This window comes from Saccopteryx bilineata, chromosome 9, assembly GCF_036850765.1.
Source record: "Saccopteryx bilineata isolate mSacBil1 chromosome 9, mSacBil1_pri_phased_curated, whole genome shotgun sequence".
In the NCBI taxonomy this organism is placed as follows: domain Eukaryota; kingdom Metazoa; phylum Chordata; class Mammalia; order Chiroptera; family Emballonuridae; genus Saccopteryx; species Saccopteryx bilineata.
In genome coordinates, this window is record NC_089498.1 from 75,562,477 (window position 1) to 75,583,279 (window position 20,803).

At 42.8% G+C, this 20,803-nt stretch overlaps 2 protein-coding genes across 8 annotated transcripts in view; one reads left to right on the forward strand and one right to left on the reverse strand.

Annotated features, from left to right (window-relative positions):
- NUDT13 (nudix hydrolase 13) overlaps positions 1–15,893 on the forward strand; it is a 32,961-nt gene extending 17,068 nt beyond the window's left edge. For 2 of the 3 annotated variants that reach the window (XM_066242650.1, XM_066242649.1), the window contains exons 2-9: positions 919–1,010; positions 5,761–5,900; positions 7,276–7,410; positions 10,823–10,974; positions 11,912–12,037; positions 12,203–12,314; positions 12,994–13,148; positions 15,285–15,893. In XM_066242650.1, the coding sequence (XP_066098747.1) occupies positions 928–1,010; positions 5,761–5,900; positions 7,276–7,410; positions 10,823–10,974; positions 11,912–12,037; positions 12,203–12,314; positions 12,994–13,148; positions 15,285–15,485 (1,104 nt within the window). In that variant the 5' untranslated portion in view covers positions 919–927 and the 3' untranslated portion in view covers positions 15,486–15,893. The remainder of the gene's footprint in view (positions 1–918; positions 1,011–5,760; positions 5,901–7,275; positions 7,411–10,822; positions 10,975–11,911; positions 12,038–12,202; positions 12,315–12,993; positions 13,149–15,284) is intronic. The other variant, XM_066242651.1, reaches the window with a different exon arrangement.
- A 2,691-nt stretch (positions 15,894–18,584) lies between these two features.
- Positions 18,585–20,803, reverse strand: part of ECD (ecdysoneless cell cycle regulator) — a 42,600-nt gene continuing 40,381 nt past the window's right edge. For all 5 annotated transcript variants that reach the window (XM_066243214.1, XM_066243212.1, XM_066243213.1 and 2 more), the window contains exon 14: positions 18,585–18,869. In XM_066243214.1, the coding sequence (XP_066099311.1) occupies positions 18,642–18,869 (228 nt within the window). In that variant the 3' untranslated portion in view covers positions 18,585–18,641. The remainder of the gene's footprint in view (positions 18,870–20,803) is intronic.

Consider the following 20,803-nt stretch of genomic DNA (forward strand, 5'->3'; position numbering starts at 1 on the left):
CCAGTCCAACGTTCTATCCACTGCGCCACCGTCTGGACAGGTTATATGTTTTTGAGATATAAAAAAACAGAAAATATCTCAGATTCATGTAGATTTGTAGCCTTTTGAAATATTTTCTGAATGGCCATGATTTTATATTTTTCCAGTCTATAGGATTCCTCCTACTTCATATTCAGGGGGACTTTGGTTTTCATGTATTCTGAGCAACGAGGCTCCATCTCTCTGGAGACACCCCCAGGCTTACTTGGTCTAGTAGAATAATGCTAGCTGCTGTAACTTTTTGACATTTCAGTGGCTTAATATGGTATAAGTTTATTTCTCACTACAAATTGTCCAAGGCTGAGGGTATTTGGATTGACAGAAGGCTTTTCCCCATGTAGTGATTTAAGGATCTAGGCTTCTCCATCTACTGGTTCTGCCATTCTAGAGGCCTCCCAACAGAAAGAGAAAGAGAGGATGGGAAAGGCATACACACTTATTAACTGCTTCAGCCTAGAGGAGATACATATCATTCACATTCCATTGTTAAGATTTAGTTTAGGCCCTACTTACATACAAGAGAGGAGAGAAATGTAGGCCTTGACTTGGCAACTACCTCCCAGCAACAATGCCACAATAGGAAAGGACAAGCATATTTCTTCTGAATAGTTAGCTGATTGTCATAACAACAGATTAGGTAGGCAGGACAAGTTTTAATCTGTACATTACAAAAGAGGTATTGAAAAGTTAAAACCCCACAGCTAGTTAGTGGGAAAAATGCAATTTAGAGGCTCGATCATCTGACTCCTTTTCAGTTTCTCCTTCCTTAATAATAAAATGTATTACTTTCTGGCTTAAAGTATAACCCTCTTGGTGATTCATTACTTTAAATTGAATGTGTGATTTATTTTTCTTTTTTTAACTCCTCTTTCCTCTAAGGACCTGACAATGTCTCTGTATTGTGGAATTGCTTGCAGGAGAAAATCTTTTTGGTGCTATAGACTGCTGTCAACCTATGTCACTAAAACCCGGTGAGTTTTGACCAACCTGAGTTCTGATTATCCAAACTTTGGCCAATTAAATTATAAAGATCTCAAAATCTTATACTGAGGATTAAGGAAGTATGATTAAGAATTACCTGGCCGGTTGGCTCAGCGGTAGAGCGTCGGCCTGGCGTGCGGGGGACCCGGGTTCGATTCCCAGCCAGGGCACGTAGGAGAAGCGCCTATTTGCTTCTCCACCCCCCCCTTCCTCTCTGTCTCTCTCTTCCCCTCCCACAGCCAAGGCTCCATTGGAGCAAAGATGGCCTGGGCGCTGGGGATGGCTCCTTGGCCTCTGCCCCAGGCGCTAGAGTGGCTCTGGTCACGGCAGAGCAACGCCCCGGAGGGGCAGAGCGTCGCCCCTGGTGGGTGTGCCGGGTGGATCCCAGTCAGGCGCATGCGGGAGTCTGTCTGACTGTCTCTCCCCGTTTCCAGCTTCAGAAAAATACAAATAAATAAAATAAATAAATAAATAAATAAATAAAAATTGGACTGCATTTAAAAAAATTTTTTTTAAAAAAGAATTACATATAAAGACGTTCATTGAAAGTTATTTATGCCTGACCTGTGGTGGCGCAGTGGATAAAGTATCGACCTGGAAACACTGAGGTCGCCAGTTTGAAACCCTGGGCTTGCCTGGTCAAGGCACATATGGGAGTTGATGCTTCCTGCTCCTCTTTTCTGTCTGTCTCTCTCTCTCTAAAATGAATAAATTAAAAAAATATTAAAAAAAGAAAGTTATTTATAATCATAAAAGTTCTAAATAAACTAAATTTTCAATAATATCTAAAATACCTGATGTACTTGAATATAAGTTCTATTAAGATAGGAACTATGAAAAAAAAAAAAGATAGGAACTATGGCCTGACCTGTGGTAGCGCAGTGGATAGAGCATTGACTTGGAACAATGAGGTCGCCAGTTCAAAACCCTGGCTTGCCCAGTCAAGGCACATATGGGAGTTGATGCTTCCTGCTCTTCCCCTTCTCTCTCTCTCTCTCTCTCTCTCTCTCTCTATCTCTCTCTCTTCTCTAAAAATGAATAAATAAAAATAATTAAAAAAACAAAAAACAAACATTTTTAAAGATAGGAACTATGTCTTTTCCACTATGGTACCCCTAGTGTGTAAAAGTGAACCTGGTACATAATAGGCACTGAAGCACATTGAATGACTGAATGAACAGGGAGGGAGAAATTAACTAAATTATGGTATACCCATATGATGGAATTAAAAACTGTACATGAAATTTCCTGAAAATAAGATAAATAACTCCAATCCTGGTACCTACCCCACCAAAAAACTAAACTTCAGTGAAAGGGAGACTAGAAGAAAAAACATCTACAACAGTACAGGAAAATGATGAATGACTTCTTTGTTTCAGCCTGTGCAAATTTGACATCTGTGAATTTGAAATCACTAGCCTGCTCTCTTACAGTTTGGGGGCTTAAATTTGTACTGTCAGTATGATATGGTCCAAAAAAACCCCTACCAAGGAAACGAATTTAAATAGTAGTCCTAGACTAATAATACCCCTGGGGCACCTTGCAGAAGCAAATGTAAAACTCCTCTGGAGGGATACACTCACAACCAGAGCTCCCAGGTAGAAAGTTCTGCAAAATATGAGTTCCCAGTCCAAAATGGCAAGGCACACAAGCATGCAATCTTACATTAGCAAGGGTGAGAACACAACAAAATACTTGTTCAGATATTTCTGGGCATTTAGGTTATTTGCAGTTCTCAGGCTGAGACTCTGAGGATGATAACAGAATTATTGAATAGTCTAAAAAATGAGAATGTTATTGTAATTAAATATATTAAAATTAATAAAAAATCATGAGAAAAGAATAAAATTCTATTTATAAGAAATGTGGTGTAAAAATGTTAATAGGTTTAAGATGAAAAGGCTATAGATTAGTAGGAATGTTTCTAATCAGACCTATATATATGTATAGATGCATAATATTAATAACTAGTTTGGAAAGACCCATAGTGTAAACAGTGATCACCTTTGAGTGGTGGGATTCCTGAGGTTTTACTTTTTTGAAAAAATTGATAACTGTATTTTCTGATTTTTATAGAATGACTATATTTTACTTTTTTTTTTTTTTTTCTGAAGCGAGAAACAGGGAGGCAGAGAGACAGACTCCCGCATGAGCCTGACTGGGATCCACCCAGCATATATTTTACTTTTATAATAAGAAAAAAACCAGCCTGACCAGGTGGTGGTGCAATGGATAGAGCATTGGACTGTGATGTGGAGGACCCAGGTTTGAGATCCCGAGGTCGCCAGCTTGAGCGTGAGCTCATCTGGTTTGAGCAAGGTTCACCAGCTTGAGCCCAAGGTCTCTGGCTTGAGCAAGGGGTTACTCAGTCTGCTGTAGCCTCACGGTCAAGGCACATATGAGAAATCAATCAATGGACAAGTAAAGTGTCACAACAAAGAATTGATATTTCTCATCTCTCTCCCTTCTTGTCTGTCTGTCCCTATCTGTCCCTCTCTCTGACTCTCTCTGTCTCTCCCACAAGAAAAAACAAAAAAAGCAAAAACAATGTTTGAACTTACTTTTATGGTTTCCATGCTATTATAACTGAAGGAGGAAATGAATTTTAAAATATAGTGTTTCTAATCAAGAAGAATGTAAGAGCCCTGGCTGGTTGGCTCAGTGGTAGAGCATTGGCCTGGCGTGCAGGAGTCCCAGGTTCGATTCCCGGCCAGGGCACACAGGAGAAGCGCCCATCTGATTCTCCACTCCTCCCCCTCTCCTTCCTCTCTGTCTCTCTCTTCCTCTCCCACAGCCAAGGCTCCATTGGAGCAGAGTTGGCCCAGCCAAGGTTGGAAAGCCAGGTTATATAGATATTTCTGTAGGATCTGCAAGCTTTTGTAACACCAGTAGGCAGAGTTGGCTCAACATGAACTACAAAGCAAAATGATAAACACATCCAAGCAACATCTTTAGGAACCTGTTTTTGAACTGTGATAAAAGGGATTACAATGATCTCTTTATAGCAGATGACAAAGGAAACCTGAGATTTTAATACTTGGGATATTTTTAAACATTTTCTGAATGACTAGAGCCTCCTGGGGCAGAGACTCAATGTATGTCAAAGGAGAGACATGCCACTCAGAAGTTCCCAAATATAAACAATAGAACAAATACAGCTGCCTTCATAAAAGAACAGAAAGAGTGGTACAATCTGTACTTTGCCCTAATGACCTTATAGAGCGAAACATCAAGGTTAAGGTCTTAAACCTGGGGCCTCACTGGAACTGGAACTGTGACCCAAAAAGTTTCTTACATTCTTCTTCTTCTTCTTTTTTTTTTTTTTGTATTTTTCTGAAGTTGGAAACGGGGAGACAGTCAGACAGACTCCCGCATGTGTCCGACCAGGATCCACCGGCACGCCCACCAGGGGGCGATGCTCTGCCCCTCTGGGCGTTGCTCTGTTGCAACCAGAGCCATTCTAGTGCCTGAGGCAGAGGCCATAGAGCCATCCTCAGCACCCGGGCCATCTCTGCTCCACCGGAGCCTTGGCTGCGGGAGGGGAAGAGAGAGACAGAGAGGAAGGAGAGGGGGAGGGGTGGAGAAGCAGATGGGTGCTTCTCCTGTGTGCCCTGGCCAGGAATCGAACCCGGGACTTCTACACGCCAGGCTGACGCTCTACCGCTGAGCCAACCGGCCAGGGTCGACTTAGGCCATCTTTAATGAAGGTATTGAAAAGCATAGAACTCGCCTCAGCACAATTTCTTTTACAATAGAAGCTAATTATATGATGTTCTCTTTTCCACATTTTAAAAAAATTTTTATTTATTCATTTTAGAGAGGAGAGAGAAAGGGAGAGAGAGAGACAGCGAGGGAGAGAGAGAGGAGAGAGAGACAGAGAGAGAGAAGGTGGGGAGGAGCTGAAAGCATCAACTCCCATATGTGCCTTGACCAGGCAAGCCCAAGGTTTCGAACCAGTGACCTCAGCATTTCCAGGTCGACGCTTTATCCACTGCGCCACCACAGGTCAGGCCTCTTTTGCACATTTTTATTTGGGCTACTGAAAATATTACACTTATTAAGTCAAGTAATAGCTTCATTTTCCCATCAGTGGTCCCTTCAGTAAAAATAAGGAACAAATGGTACCCACATGGGGGCCTAGATGTTTGAAACAAGGGTTCATTGAAGATAAAATCTGTTCTTTATTTTCCCAGATTGAATGAGAGTTACTGAAGGGACAATGTTTACTGTTGGTTTGTAGTAATGAAGTCTGCTTCCATCACTAGGTATTCTGTGGTTGGTGTTTTATCACTGTACTTGTTTTCCTTTCAATCCACTGCATATCAATTCTTGCCTCACAGTGTAATATTGGCACAGTACCTTGAGGTTCAATTCAGTAAATATTTATTACCCTTGAAGTTCAATTCAATAAATATTTATGGAATTGAGCCATTCAATATGCTAATTAAAGGAGATACAGAAGTAAGCCTGACCCTGCCCATAAGGAAGTCACAGTCTTTCAGGGCCAACAGACGAATTAACAAATTGAGCAACCGCAGAAGTACCGGCAAGGTATACAGTAGGACAAAGGAAGGACTGATGGCTGCAGCCATCTCAAATCCTTTCTAGAGCAATTTGGGATGTAAATAAATAAGAGGAAATAATCACGGTAGGAGAGGGAGGCAGGAACAGAATTCTCAAAGGTGTATGCAGGGCAAGTCACTAAATGTGGTTTTGTAATGCTTTATCTCCCAAATGCAGGTATTTATTTGAACTGAAGGAAGATGACGATGCATGTAAACAAGCCCAGCAGACAGGAGCGTTTTACCTCTTTCATAACCTGGCTCCTTTGCTTCAGAAATCAGAACATCAATACCTGCCCCCCCAGTATAGTCTCGTAGGTAAGTCCAAAGTGGACCAGTAGAGTAGACCAACCCATGGCCACTAAAAATTCAGTTCATATTGAATCCCTGAGAAGACTCCTCCAACTTTAGAGTCCAGATTTTTCAAACTGCTTCTATCCATTAATTACTTAGTGTATAAACCTGTGTTGCCCAGTCAAATATTATTTGGTGATGGTATGAACCACCACTGTCTTAAACCAGGGCTTGGCAAAACTGCTGTCCAAACGGGAACCTGCCACGATGTGTCAATAAATTTTTATTTGAACAGAGCCACACTCATTCATTTACATTGTCTGTGGCGACTTTCACACTGTAATGGCATAGCAGAGTAGCTGTGACAGCTCAAAAGCCTAAAAGATTTTGCCAACCCCTGCCTCAGACTGCTGATTTCCAGCCTCCATGGAATTGAACAGTTACACTGGCCAGGATTTGCAGTGTGACTTCATTTCTCCTAGAAGGGTCAAAATTAAAAGGGAATTAAAACTAATTTGTTTCTAGAACTCTCTTGAGGTATATAACTAGAGATAGCTAAGCTTATTAGGATTTGGCTGATGTCACTATATACTGACTTTTTTTTCTATTGTTTTGAGAGAGAAACAGAGGGAGGTAAGGAGAGGGAAAGGGAGAGAAGAACCAACTTGTTGCTCCATTTAGTTTTGCACTCACTAGTTGCTTCTCATATGTGTCCCGACCAGGGATCAAACCTGCGACCTAGGGGCGCCAAGACAATGCTCTGTTTATTGAGCTGCACTGACTAACTTGTGAATACACTGCCAGTGAGTTTCCTTCAGGAGTCAGGTGTTGGGAGTACCTTGATAGGTAGTTTCTAGCACTGCAGAAGAATACGGGGGTTCCATCAGAAGACACTAAACACTTAAAGATTTAGCAAAGTTTTGTTGTATTATAAATTAAAAAAAAAATAGTCTTTCCGGCACAGGAGGGCAGGTTTTTCTCCTATACAGCACTTCTCTTACAGAGACTAGATCTCAAATGAATATTCTGTTCTGGCCCATGAAAGCAGCATAAACTGGAGACGAAATTATAGAATTGATTTGGTCTCTAGCATTCTAAATGTGATCTTTTTTCCATAACATAGTAAGTTAACTATAACATATTTTTTGACCTAGGCCAAGGATATGCTCCTTTCATGGTATAGTCATAGAGTAATATAGGGTTACACAGAAAGAATTCCTTCCTCAGTCCAAACTCCCCAGATTGCTGATGAGAAAGTGGAGGCCTAGAGAGGTTGAGTGATTAGACCAAGTTCACATAGCTAATTAGTCACAGGGCAGCAACTGTCCTGTAAGTTTAGGATGGCTCTGGTGATTTAATTAAATCTCTTGTTTTTTGCCTTCTCTTTTTCTGTCCTTAGAGTTGGAAAAGCTCCTGGGTAAGTTTGGACAGGATACACAAAGAATAGAAGAGTCTGTGCTGATTGGATGCTCTGAACAGCAGGAAGCATGGTTTGCTCTGGATCTAGGTCTAATTAGCTCCTCTTCCATGAATGGTACACAACATTATTCTAATGGGTACTCCCTATGGTTCGCAGATTTTGAGATTTTAAATGATAGAAAAATTTCAAAAACATAAGTTGGGAATACAGAAAGGTTATCAACTTTTTTTTTTCTTTAAGTTAGGACATAAAAAGCTCTACCATCTACTATCATCATTTGAAAGAAAATAAAGGAATTTTAATGCTTTCTTTTTTTTTTTTTTTAATTTTTTATTTTATTTTATTCATTTTAGAGAGGAGAGAGAGATAGAGAGAGAGAAGGGGGGAGGAGCTGGAAGCATCAACTCCCATATGTGCCTCGGCCAGGCAAGCCCAGGGTTTCGAACCGGCGACCTCAGCATTTCCAGGTCGACGCTTTATCCACTGCGCCACCACAGGTCAGGCAACTTTCTTTTTTTTTTGTATTCTTCCGAAGCTGGAAACGGGGAGGCAGTCAGACAGACTCCCGCATGCGCCCGACCGGGATCCACCCGGCATGCCCACCAGGGGCGATGCTCTGCCCATCCGGGCGTCGCTCTGTTGCGACCAGAGCCACTCTAGCGCCTGAGGCAGAGGCCATGGAGCCATCCCCAGTGCCCGGGCCAACCTTGCTCCAATGGAGCCCTGGCTGTGGGAGGGGAAGAGAGAGACAGAGAGGAAGGAGAGGGGGAGGGGTGGAGAAGCAGATGGGCGCCTCTCCTGTGTGCCCTGGCCGGGAATTGAACCCGGGACTTTTGTACGCCAGGCTGATGCTCTACCACTGAGCCAACTGGCCAGGGCCAATGCTTTCTTTTTAATGTAGATGGTGGGTACAAAGATATTTATTGTATTAGTCTCTGTACCTTTATACATTTATATGTTCTATTTCATAAGAAATATTTTAAAATTTATGACATCATTCTTGTATCTCTTATCAATACAAGTGAATAAACATGTTACCTTGAGGTAGCTCTGAGTCTTCGAACCTGCTTTTGGAAGCCAGTTTATTATAGGCTCATGACTCCTATCAGGCCTTTCTTCTCTTTCTGGGTGCAGATGCAAAGGTAATGATGCTGAAATGAGATTCAGTAGGAGCTTGGAGGTCCCATTTCATCTTTCTTCCAGTGATAATGTGTGGCTAGTACAAGTGTTCTTACTGCCCTGAACAGGATCTTGTGAAATAGCACTATGCTATTTCTCAAAATTTTTTTTTAATTTTTATTTTATTTTTTTTCTTTTTCTTTTTATTTCTTTTTCTGAAGCTGGAAACGGCAAGAGACAGTCAGATAGACTCCCGCATGCGCCCGACCGGGATCCACCCGGCACGCCCACCAGGGGCTACGCTCTGCCCACCAGGGGGCGATGCTCTGCCCCTCTGGGGCGTCGCTCTGCTGCGACCAGAGCCACTCCAGCGCCTGGGGCAGAGGCCAAGGAGCCATCCCCAGCGCCCGGGCCATCCTTGCTCCAATGGAGCCTTGGCTGCGGGAGAGGAAGAGAGAGACAGAGAGGAAGGAGGGGGGGCAGGGGTGGAGAAGCAAATGGGCACTTCTCCTGTGTGCCCTGGCCGGGAATCGAACCCTGGTCCCCCGCACACCAGGCTGACGCTCTACCGCTGAGCCAACCGGCCAGGGCCTAATTTTTATTAATTTTTAATGGGGTGACATCAATAAATCAGGGTACATATATTCAAAGAAAATATGTCCAGGTTATCTTGTCATTCAATTATGTTGCATACCCATCATCCAAAGTCAGATTGTCCTCCGTCACCTTCTATCTAGTTTTCTTTGTACCCCCCTTCCCCCCCCCTCCCCCCCCGTTACCACCACACTCTTGTCCATGTCTCTTGGTCTCGTTTTTATGTCCCACCAATGTATGGAATCATGCAGTTTTTGGTTTTTTCTGATTTACTTAATTCACTCTGTATAATGTTATCAAGATCCCACCATTTTGTTGTAAATGATCTGATGTCATTATTTCTTATGGCTGAGTAGTATACCATAGTGTATATGTGCCACATCTTCTTTATCTAGTCTTCTTTTTTTTTTTTTTTACAGTGATTAAGGCCTTTAAGCAAACTCTTGGCCAATACAGCAAGAATCCATAAAAGAGTAGTGTCCTTAACATGTTCACCAAGTCCAAGTTGGCACCAACACCATTCCAAATCCCTGCAAATGCAACCCAACCCCAGTTCAGTCTGTTAGGAGCTGTCACAAGGAGCAGGAGTCCAGGAAAAGTCCACATCCAGGAAAGGTCCGCAAGGCACTGGAATTGTTGTCACAATTCTATACTTTGCAACTCACGTCCAAGACCCAATGACTGCTGCTTCTAGCTGGTAATGATTCAGGTAGACTGGATCATTACCATCTGCAGCATGTGTGGAAATGGAGCTTCTGTTCTCCTCTGCCTGGAAAGATGAGACCAGGTTGCTTTTCCCTGGAGCTCTGCGACTGTGGCTTGGTAAAAAGAACCTTGGGATACACTAAGCAGTCTCGATGTGGCTTCTTCAGTGTTCCTTGGTGGAAGAGTCCCCTTAGTTTAGTCCAAAGTTGGTTTTTCCAGATGATAGTTCTTTTTTTAAATTTTTTTTTTTTTTTACAGAGACAGAGAGAGGGATAGATAGGGACAGACAGACAGGAATGGAGAGAGATGAGAAACATCAATCATCAGTTTTTTGTTGCGACATCTTAGTTCATTGATTGCTTTCTCATATGTGCCTTGACCATGGGGCTACAGCAGACCAAGTAACCTGTTGCTCAAGCCAGTGACCTTGGGCTCAAGCTGGTGAGCTTTTTTTTTTTTTTTTTTTTCCATTTTAGAGAGGAGAGAGAGAGGGAGAGAGAGAGACAAAGAGAGAGAAAGACAGAGGGGAGGAGCTGGAAGCATCAACTCCCATATGTGCCTTGACCAGGCAAGCCCAGGGTTTCAAACCCGTGACCTCAGCATTTCCAGGTCGACACTTTATCCACTGTGCCACCACAGGTCAGGCCAAGCTGGTGAGCTTTGCTCAAACCAGATGAGCTCGCGCTCAAGCTGTCGACTTCAGGTCTCGAACCTGGGTCCTCCGCATCCCAGTTCGACGCTCCATCCACTGCGCCATCATCTGGTCAGGCACCAGATGATAGTTCTTAAAATTAGTTTGTAATCCACTTTGGTTCTGGGAGGTGGATGTTGGTACATCCACCTAATCCAGCGCCATCTTGTCTCCTCGCTATTTCTCAAATTTGCCTGAACATATGAATCACCTGGTGATTGTTTAAAAGTAAAGATTTCTGGGCCTCACCTGCTGTTCAGAATCTCCATGTAGGGGCTTGAGAACCTGTGTACTTTTTATTTTCCCTAGTTGAGTCTTAGTGAGTTTGGGACACACTATTCTAACAGGATATACTTGAAAGGGGCCCTGAGGCAGTTTGGCATTTGTTTCATTTCATTTTGTTTTCTACTTTTCCAGCTTCCTTACAGAAGCCTGAAATGGAGACAGATCTCAAGGGGTCTTTCATTGAGTTGAGGAAAGCTCTCTTTTGGCTGAATGTGAAGGATGCCTCCTTGCTATCAACGGTAGATTCTGATTTCTCCATCCTAGGAACTTTAGTAAAGCTGTGGGTAAGGGCAAATACATGCCTGCATAGCACAAGGCTACAGCTACATTTGACTTCTTTTGCAGATGCAGCTCTTCCTACACACCTTGGCGAAAGACAATGTGATCTAGGGAGATTGCTTATTCTTCTTTCTTCTTGCCCTTGTCAGGATTGTTGTCAGGACCATTTTTCCTAAGAACATGCAGATCTATGGCATCCATCAGCCTCATAAACATTTTTAATGACCCACAGCATGTCATGCATCATGTTTTTCTTATGAGAAATGATTTTTTATTGCTTTCACTCATCCTCACAGCTTCAGTGCTTTTGATTATCCACTTAATTCAGAGATATCTGTAAACATTTTTTATTTGCAAAAACATCCATACTTTATTGGGGAGGAATACATGTTGGGATGTTCAACTATACTGAAAATGTTTTATTATTAAGCTGGGTCATAAATAACATGGCTGTTTATTGTAATACTTTATATGTCACATATATTTTAAATAATTCAAAATACATTTAAAATATGCTTTGTTTTATTCATATTTCAGATGCTGAAGGAATATGTTCAATAGTTGCCTTATTTTAAAGTTTAAACAATTAATAAGCATTTAATTTTTATTTATTTTATTTTATTTATTCATTTTAGAGAGGGGGGGAGAGAGAGACAGAGAGAGGAGAGAGAGACAGGGGGGAGGAGCTAGAAGCATCAACTCCCATATGTGCCTTGACCAGGCAAGCCCAGGGTTTCGAACCGGTGACCTCAGCATTTCCAGGTCGATGCTTTATCCACTGCACCAGCACAGGTCAGACCCAATTAATAAGCATTTAAAGTAGGCAAACTGGAAAGGCAATGACATTTCCCTTTGAGTTGCTCTAAATGCCAGACCCAGCACTGTTATAGACAAGCTCCACATTCTCTCCAAATGAAACCAAGTCCAACTTTGTGCTCCCAGGCTCAGGCTCTCCTCCGTTGGCACGATGCTCATCAGTTCTGTAGCAGAAGTGGGCAGCCCACCAAGAAGAATATGGCTGGCAGCAAGCGTGTGTGCCCTTCCAATAAGATCATCTATTATCCACAGGTAAGTGCTGCTTTTAAAAGGACAGGCATCCAGGAAGGCTGTCCACTGCTCTGTCCTGGGGATGGAAGCCCATACAATTAAAAGGCTTTCCTTAGTGATTCTTTCCTTCATCTTACTGACAGGCTCCAAGGCCCTAGTGTCTAAGTGTCCATCCCCTTTTCCTAGATGGCTCCTGTGGTGATCACTCTGGTGTCAGATGGGGCTCGATGTCTGCTTGCCCGCCAGAGTTCCTTTCCCAAGGGAATGTATTCTGCCTTGGCAGGTTTTTGTGACATAGGTAAGTTGTTTAGGGCATGTAGAGATGACACTGGAAGACACGAAAGCATATCACTAGTAGTTCTTTGTGTTGCTGTCACAGTGCTTGGAGTCTCGAGCACATTCTTCCCTGTCATGTCAAGAAAACTCCCTTCTGGTATAATTTTCTATTATTTTATAGGCAACCTTTCAAACATAGAGCATAGTTGAAAGAATTATACGGTGAAAAGCCATACATTCACCACCTACTTCTATAATTTTTTATCCTTACTTTACCACATACCTGTCTATTCCTCTTATTTTTTGATGCATAGATTGCAGACATTAGTACACTTCTCCCTAAATATTTCAGCATGAATAATACTAACTAGAATTCAACATTTATTTACAGATTTTTTTTCTCGGTCTACTGGGGTAAAATTTGCAGATGGTGAAATGTGACATTAGGATTTTATTGAAGCTGACAGCAGCGGTTGTCTCTCACTGCCACTCTTATTCTGAATGATAACTAACCTAGGAGGGTTAAGATTGCAGTTTAACACTCAGCTCTGGGCTTCATTCCTATTATATTCAGAGATTTAAGGCTCTCCCAAGAGTATTTCACTGAAACTTTGGCACTTGTTTTGTGCTCTTTCACAAAAGGGCACATATATCACCCTTCCTGCTGCAGGGCTGTCCTGAATTAATCTGAGTGCTTGTAGGTGAAAGTCTGGAAGAGGCTGTCCGGCGAGAAGTTGCTGAAGAGGTGGGGTTGGAGGTGGAAAGCCTGCAGTACTCCGCATCCCAGCATTGGCCCTTTCCTAATAGCTCGCTCATGATTGCTTGTCATGCAACTGTGAAACCAGGACAGACAGAGGTAAGTTCTTTTTTTTATTTTTTTTATTTTTTATTTTTATTTATTCATTTTAGAGGAGAGGGGGAGAGAGAGAGAGAGAGAAAGAGAGAGAAGGGGGGGAGGAGCTGGAAGCATCAACTCCCATATGTGCCTTGACCAGGCAAGCCCAGGGTTTTGAACCGGTGACCTCAGCATTTCCAGGTCGACGCTTTATCCACTGCGCCACCACAGGTCAGGCCAGAGGTAAGTTCTGATGCTTCACTTACATTGTGATCTTTCCTTTGCCTCATCCAAGCTTGTCTGTAGGTACTTACTAAACACCTGTCTAGTCCAACATTATCTAGCTTATACAAAGATATGTAAAATATAATTTATATCCTTAAGGAATTAGTCATCTTTTTTAAAATAAAAGATTTTTTTTATTTGATTGATTTTAGAAACTGAGAAAGAAAGGAGGGATGAAGGGGGCGGAGAGAGAGAGAAGCATTTGTTTGTTCTTCCACATAGTTATGCATTCACTGGCGACTTCCTCTATGTGCCCTGACAGAGGATTGAACCCGCAACCTTGGCATTTAGGGGCAATGCTCTAATCAACTGAGCTAACCAGCCAGGGCCAAGAATTAGCTATCTTGTAAAGAAAATAATCACCTTGAAAACTGGGAGTGCCACCATGATAACCATTCTTCCTTGTGTATATCTCAATCTTGAGATAATTTATCTTTCATCATCGGGCCTTTATAGAGCATCTTGCATAGTTTAGGCACATAATATATCAGGTTTAATGATTGAGCCTGTCTGGTGGTGGTGCAGTGGATAAAGTGTCTACTTGGGACACTAAGATCCCACATTCTAGAGCCCATGGTTGCTGGCTTAAGCATGGGCTCATATGGCTTGAGCACAGGTTCACCAGCTTGAGTGCAGGGTTGCTAGCTTGAGCACGGAATATTAACATGATCCCATGTTTGCTGGCTTGAGCCCAAGGTCGCTGGCTCAGCCCTCCTCCTGGTCAGGGCACATATGAGAAGCAACCAGTAAACAACTAAAGTTATGCAACTACGAGTTGATGCTTCCCATCTCTCCCTTCTTCCCCCCACCCCTGCTTAAAAAAATTTAATTATGTCAAGATTGATCTTATTGTTCAAGTCAATCAAAATATTGAGCACTAGTAATTATTAATAATTATTCTTACCAGCTATATAATAATAATGACTATAGGAACTTATGGTTGAGTGGGACTTAGATATTATCTTATCCAATCTCATCTTGCTTTTATATAGCACCCCTGACAGATGGCATCATTGTCCCTTGTTGATTGTGTTGTGGTTTCAATGGGATAAATAATATCTAATCTGTTTCCTGTGGATTCAGTTTGTACTACTTTGCTTCTTGCAAAGATACTATGATTTTTATTATCATTAATTAACCTTTATTTTTTAAAGAAGAGTAACAGGCCCTGGCCGGTTGGCTCAGTGGTAGTGTCAGCCTGGCGTGCAGGAGTCCGGGGTTCGATTCCTGGCCAGGGCACACAGGAGAAGCGCCCACCTGCTTCTCCACCCCTCCCCCTCTCCTTCCTCTCTGTCTCTTTCTTCCCCTCCCACAGCCAAGGCTCCATTGGAGCAAAGTTTGCCCGGGTGCTGGGGATGGCTCTGTGGCCTCTGTGGTACTAGAATGGCTCTGGTCGCAGCAGAGCAACGCCCCGGATGGGCGGAGCGTCGCCCCCTGGTGGGCATGCCGGGTGGATCCTGGTTGGGCGCATGCGGGAGTCTGTCTGACTGCCTCCCCGTTTCCAACTTAAGAAAAATATAAAAAATAAAAAAATAACGAAGAGTAACATTTGTATTTTATACAATCAGTAGAGGCACAAAGAAAAACAAGTATTCATTTATGCCTCTATGTTAACCACTCTTAATATTTTAGTATTTGTACTTCCAGGATTCTTAAAGTGGGATTTTTTTACACTATTAAATTATATTTAACTCTCATCTCTTAATTATATCTCTTCTGGGCAATATCTAGAATTGATGATCTCCCAGCCTGTGGATGCCAGGTGTTACATTCCAAGACTGCTCAGTTCTAGAACCATTTTCTTAGCTTTGGCCACAGTATTCTAAATGTTGTAGCTCCTAATCTTTACATTGTTTTCCCTATGTCTTTCAGATCCAGGTGAACTTGAGAGAACTAGAAGCAGCTGCCTGGTTTAGTCGTGATGAGGTGGTCACAGCCCTAAAGACAAATGACCAGTATACTCGGCAAAGGAAGGGGACTTCCCCATTCTGGTTGCCCCCTAAACTAGCCATCGCCCACCAACTGATTCAGGAGTGGGTGGGAAAACTGGCCAGTTCTTCCCTGCCTGCTTAGCCCAGCATCCTGGACAGGCATCCCAAAAGTCGGTTGAAAAGGGGGAGGTGGCAAAAGGCCACATCCAGCCAGCCTCATATCAAGGCAGAGAAGGGCAGCCTACACAGGACATCTCTCCCAGCAGTGTTAATGAAAGAAGTTCCTATTGATGGGCACTCAAAAATGCCACAGGATGAAGAAAACCTAACAAAATGACAATTGACAAAATCAGAGGGAACGCTGAAACATTAGTTTAGACGTAGGCCCTTGTTCACCCATTTTCTCCGAGGCCTTGGGAGCAAACATCTTTTGGCGTGTGGCTTGTTAATGCTGGGTTTCTATGTAACTGCCAACATGTGCCTGGTATACTGTAATTTTGGTTAAAACCTTTATCTTAGTATTGAAAATACAGTATAGAGCAAATCTCAACCCACTGAGTTACTTTCTGTCCTCAGAGAATAAAGACAAATTGCACAACATAACATTTTGAATTCATGTACAGGTAATTATTTTGTACACAGTAGTTAAATAAAAGTCATCTCTCTTTAAGTCATCTCAAGAGATGAGAAAAATGGGAGCCAAGGGCTTCCTCAGAGCCTCCTGTAATAAACCAAATGCAGTGATGTCCTGCCGAGGCAATTCCATCCCAGTGGAGCTCAGGTGTAAGTCTTTTTTTTTTACTGTTACTCATTTGACCCAGGGAAATGATTATCACTTTGTCATTCCTGTTTTCTAAAATGTTCTGCATTTGCACATCCAGTAAGTGTTGCAACATCAACTAAGGGGTTAGTGAGGATGAACCATTTCTTGAATTTTATGGGATAAACTAAATTTGGGATTTCTTTTTTTTTTTTTTTTTTTTTTGTATTTTTCTGAAGCTGGAAACAGGGAGAGACAGTCAGACAGACTCCCGCATGCGCCCGACTGGGATCCACCCGGCACGCCCACCAGGGGCAAAGCTCTGCCCACCAGGGGGCAATGCTCTGCCCCTCCGGGGCGACGCTCTGCAGCGACCAGAGCCACTCTAGTGCCTGGAGCAGAGGTCAAGGAGCCATCCCCAGCGCCGGGGCCATCTTTGCTCCAATGGAGCCTTGGCTGCGGGAGGGGAAGAGAGAGACAGAGAGGAAAGAGGGGGTGAGGGGTGGAGAAGCAAATGGGCGCTTCTCCTATGTGCCCTGGCCAGGAATCGAACTTGGGTCCCCCGCACGCCAGGCCAACGCTCTACCGCTGAGCCAACCGGCCAGGGCTAAATTTGGGATTTCTAACCATTCATACACACCCTTTTATACTTTGTCATGAGAAAAAGAATTTATCTCAAGGAAGTAAAATAAATTTCTACATCTTTATTCAGATGTATTTTCCTGTCTTAGGAAGTGAGGAAATTACAGAAAGTGAGAATTTGGAGGGGGGGGGATCTTTGTTAGTGTGACAAATGTTCAAGGTCAGGTTCCAAGCCTGTGGAACACTGAAGCCATGTGCAGAAGGAATGCCACTGGGGGCCAGTCTGAAAAGAGGAATGAGTAGCTGGGGAAAATGTCACATCCTCACATGATTTTAGGCACTAACCTGTGATTGAATACACAAGTGCCTTAAGATTATGCATACATCAAAATTCCACAGGACTAAGCAAAAGAGATTCTAGAACTGGGAAAATTGAAGCACTGACTTGCCTTTTGAAACTGAAAGGTCATTGCTTTCACTAGTACCAGCAAACCCTCATTGCTTTGGGAAACCAAAGTGCCTTCGTCAGGAAATGCTGAGGGAGAAAATGCAACGGGATTTGGTTGTCCTGTGAGATTGGCAGCCTGCCCTGACCTGAGATGAACCCAGCATGCAGAAGGGAAAAGCACTCCAGAGGTCCTGAGATTTCCTCATATGTTGCAGTTAGAAGAAAACAGTTCAGGGTCCATGTGTATTAGTGTCTCCCAATCTTTTCTATCTCTATGTGGGTGTGTTTGGTGAGCACATGTGTACACATCCCCAGTCTGAAAATACAGGATAGAGAGGGGAGTGTGCGGTGTTTTTCAAATTTACCCTGGAGTAACTGTTTGCTTTTGGATTAATGTGTTGTTTTGGAAAAGAAGAGATGAGAGTGGCTAATAGAAGCTGCGACATTGAACAGCAGTGAGTGGGAGGAGAGCTTTGCTTTTTTTTTTTTTTATAAATTTTTATTTTAATGTGACATCAATAAATCAGGGTACATATATTCAAAGAAAACATGTCCAGGTTATCTTGTCATTCAATTCTGTTTCATACCCATCACCCAAAGAGAGATCGTCCTCCGTCACCTCCTATCTACTTTTCTTTGTACCCCTACCCCGCCCTCCCTCTCCCTCCTTCCCTCCCCCCCGCCCCCCCCCCCCCCCGTAACCACCACACTCTTGTCCATGTCTCTTAGTCTCGTTTTTATGTCCCACCAATGTATGGAATCCTGCAGTTCTTATTTTTTTCTGATTTACTTATTTCACTCCGTATAATGTTACCAGGATCCCACCATTTTGTTGTAAGTGATCCAATGTCATCATTTCTTATGGTTGAATAGTATACTATGGTGTATATGTGCCACATTTTCTTTATCTAGTCTTCAATTTTTTTTTTTTTTGAGAGTTTTGCTTTTGAAAACTCCAAGGATACCTAAAAGCTGAGGCAAAAGAGGACACGGGACACTGAACATGACAGATCAATAAAAGAAACTTCAGTATAGGGCTCACCTGGCTGGAGAATGTGTATGTGGCAATTAACTGAAGGTGCTAAGGATAAAAAGAAACCTCTGGGTCTATGAAGTAGAATACAACAAAAACGTAAAACATTAAAATAAATGTATCTGTCACCAAAGGGAGCTTGGCTCAAGGTTATTCCTGGCAACTGGAATAAAAACAACTCGTTCATTACTTGTTTTTGGCTACCTTCTTTTCTCTACCCAACCCTTCATCCTCAATAAAAATAAACAATGTTCTATACATGGAGTATGTAAATCTCATCTCGGGGGCTTCATTCTCTTCTGACTATGCAGCAGATGTGCACCCCTGGAGATCACAAAGGCCCTTGCAGAGGGGACGACATTTAAGAAGAAGTCAATCTGAAACTTGTAACGAAGAAACTTTTACTCCAAACTAGAAATGAGCACACTCAGATTCAACATTTATTTAAAAAGAAAAGACAGGCTAGGTTTGCTGGTTAACCTAATGGCTTACTTGTGGGTCTGAGATCGGTGTTGTCAGGAAGCTGCACTCCCATGCTTTGTAGGAGGTTGGAAGCAGGCCCTGCCAGTCCAGCTTGGGAACTATATGATTCCAATATATTTGAAACCAGGTTCAGGTCTACATCCACTGGCACCACAGCAGATCCTCCTGCACCAGAATCTTCCTCATCTGAATTGTTACTGGTAGTCTGGGATAGAGATTCCTTATTCATAGAGCAAAAGAAAATCATGGGACAAAATGCGATTAGGTTGATGATAGTTACAATAGAGTTAACTAAGCAACAACATAAAATTGAGTTTCAAATTGTCCTTCTTGATAGTGAAAATGAAGCCTAATAACTTTCTAATTTAACATACATATTAAAATTTGGGCCTGACTAGGCGGTGGTGCAGTGGATAGAGCGTTGGACTGGGATGCGGAAGGCCCAGGTTTGAGACCCCAAGGTTGCCAGCTTGAGCGCAGGCTCATCTGGTTTGAGCAAAGCTCACCAGCTTGGACCCAAGGTCACTGGCTCCAGCAGGGGGTTACTCGGTCTGCTGAAGGCCCGCGGTCAAGGCACATATGAGAAAGCAATCAATGAACAACTAAGGTGTCGCAATGAAAAACTGATGATTGATGCTTCTCATCTCTGTTCCTGTCTGTCCCTGTCTATCCCTCTCTCTGACCTTGTAAAAAAAAAAAAATTAAAATTTGATTCCAAAGATTATAACAGTTCTTTCTAGGAAAAGTTTCTACAAATTGAATAATTTCTTCTCTATTTTGAAATAGCCCAAGGGAGATAACCAGAGTTAAGGAGGTCCATTTATAGTGTGCCTAAGTTTTAAAAAAATAAACATAAAAATGAACATTTAAAAAAAAATCTAGCCTGACCAATGGTGGTGACCAATGATTACAGCATCAACCTGGGATGCTGAAGTCCCAGTTTTGAAACCCCGAGACACCAACTTGAGCATGGGCTCATCTGGCTTGAGTGTGATGTCACCAGCTTGAATGTGGGATCATCAACATGATCCCATGGTCGCTGGCTTGAGCCTACCCCCAGTCAAGGCACATATGAGAAGCAATCAATGGACAACTAAAGTGATATAGCTACAAGCTGAAGCTTCTCATTTCTCCTCGAAAATAAAAAATAAATAATTTTTTTTAATTAAAGGAAACTAGATTTTCTTTTCTTTTTCCACCACCATGAAGAAACTTCAAGTAAAAACCTGATGCTTTTTCATGGCCCCAGATGGACAGAACATCCACACCAGATGGGGGGTCGGGTGCATATGCAGGAGTCTATCTCCCTCTCACTTGGAAAAAGGAGAAAAAACCCCCTGAAGCTTTTGAGGGTTGAACCACAAGCTCTGAATTGCTACTTGAGCGTCTGATTTCACAGGTTGGGAAAGAATTTGAAAAATGCAACTTGATCCATTGACCTTTGTATCTTTGCTACTCAAAGTGGTCCATGGACCAAACAAAACAGCCTATGTGTATCACCTGGAAGCTTGTTAGAAATGTTAAATCTCAGGCATTACCCCAGACATGCTTACTCAGAATCTATATTTAATAATATCTTTAGGTGGCTCATATTCACATTAAAATTTAAGAAACACTTTTTTTTTTTTTTTTGTATTTTTCTGAAGCTGGAAACGGGGAGAGACAGTCAGACTCCCGCATGCGCCCGACCGCCCGACCGGGATCCACCCAGCACGCCCACCAGGGGGCGATGCTCTGCCCCTCCGGGGCATCGCTCTGTCGCGACCAGAGCCACTCCAGCGCCTGGGGCAGAGGCCAAGCAGCCATCCCCAGCGCCCGGGCCATCTTTGCTCCAATGGAGCCTTGGCTGCAGGAGGGGAAGAGAGAGACAGAGAGGAAGGAGAGGGGGAGGGGTGGAGAAGCAGATGGGTGCCTCTCCTGTGTGCCCTGGCCGGAAATCGAACCCGGGACTTCTGCACGCTCTACCACTGAGCCAACCGGCCAGGGTCAAGAAACACTTCTTTAGCTGAATCTAACATATGCTTTCTATTGGGTTTTGGCAATACCGGAAGTGAATATATTATAGTTTTAAATGTGGTTTAGATGATCAAAGCAAGGGCACTATATTAAGAGCCCATTATGGGTTTTACTGTGTGTCATTTGGTTCTCATGTTA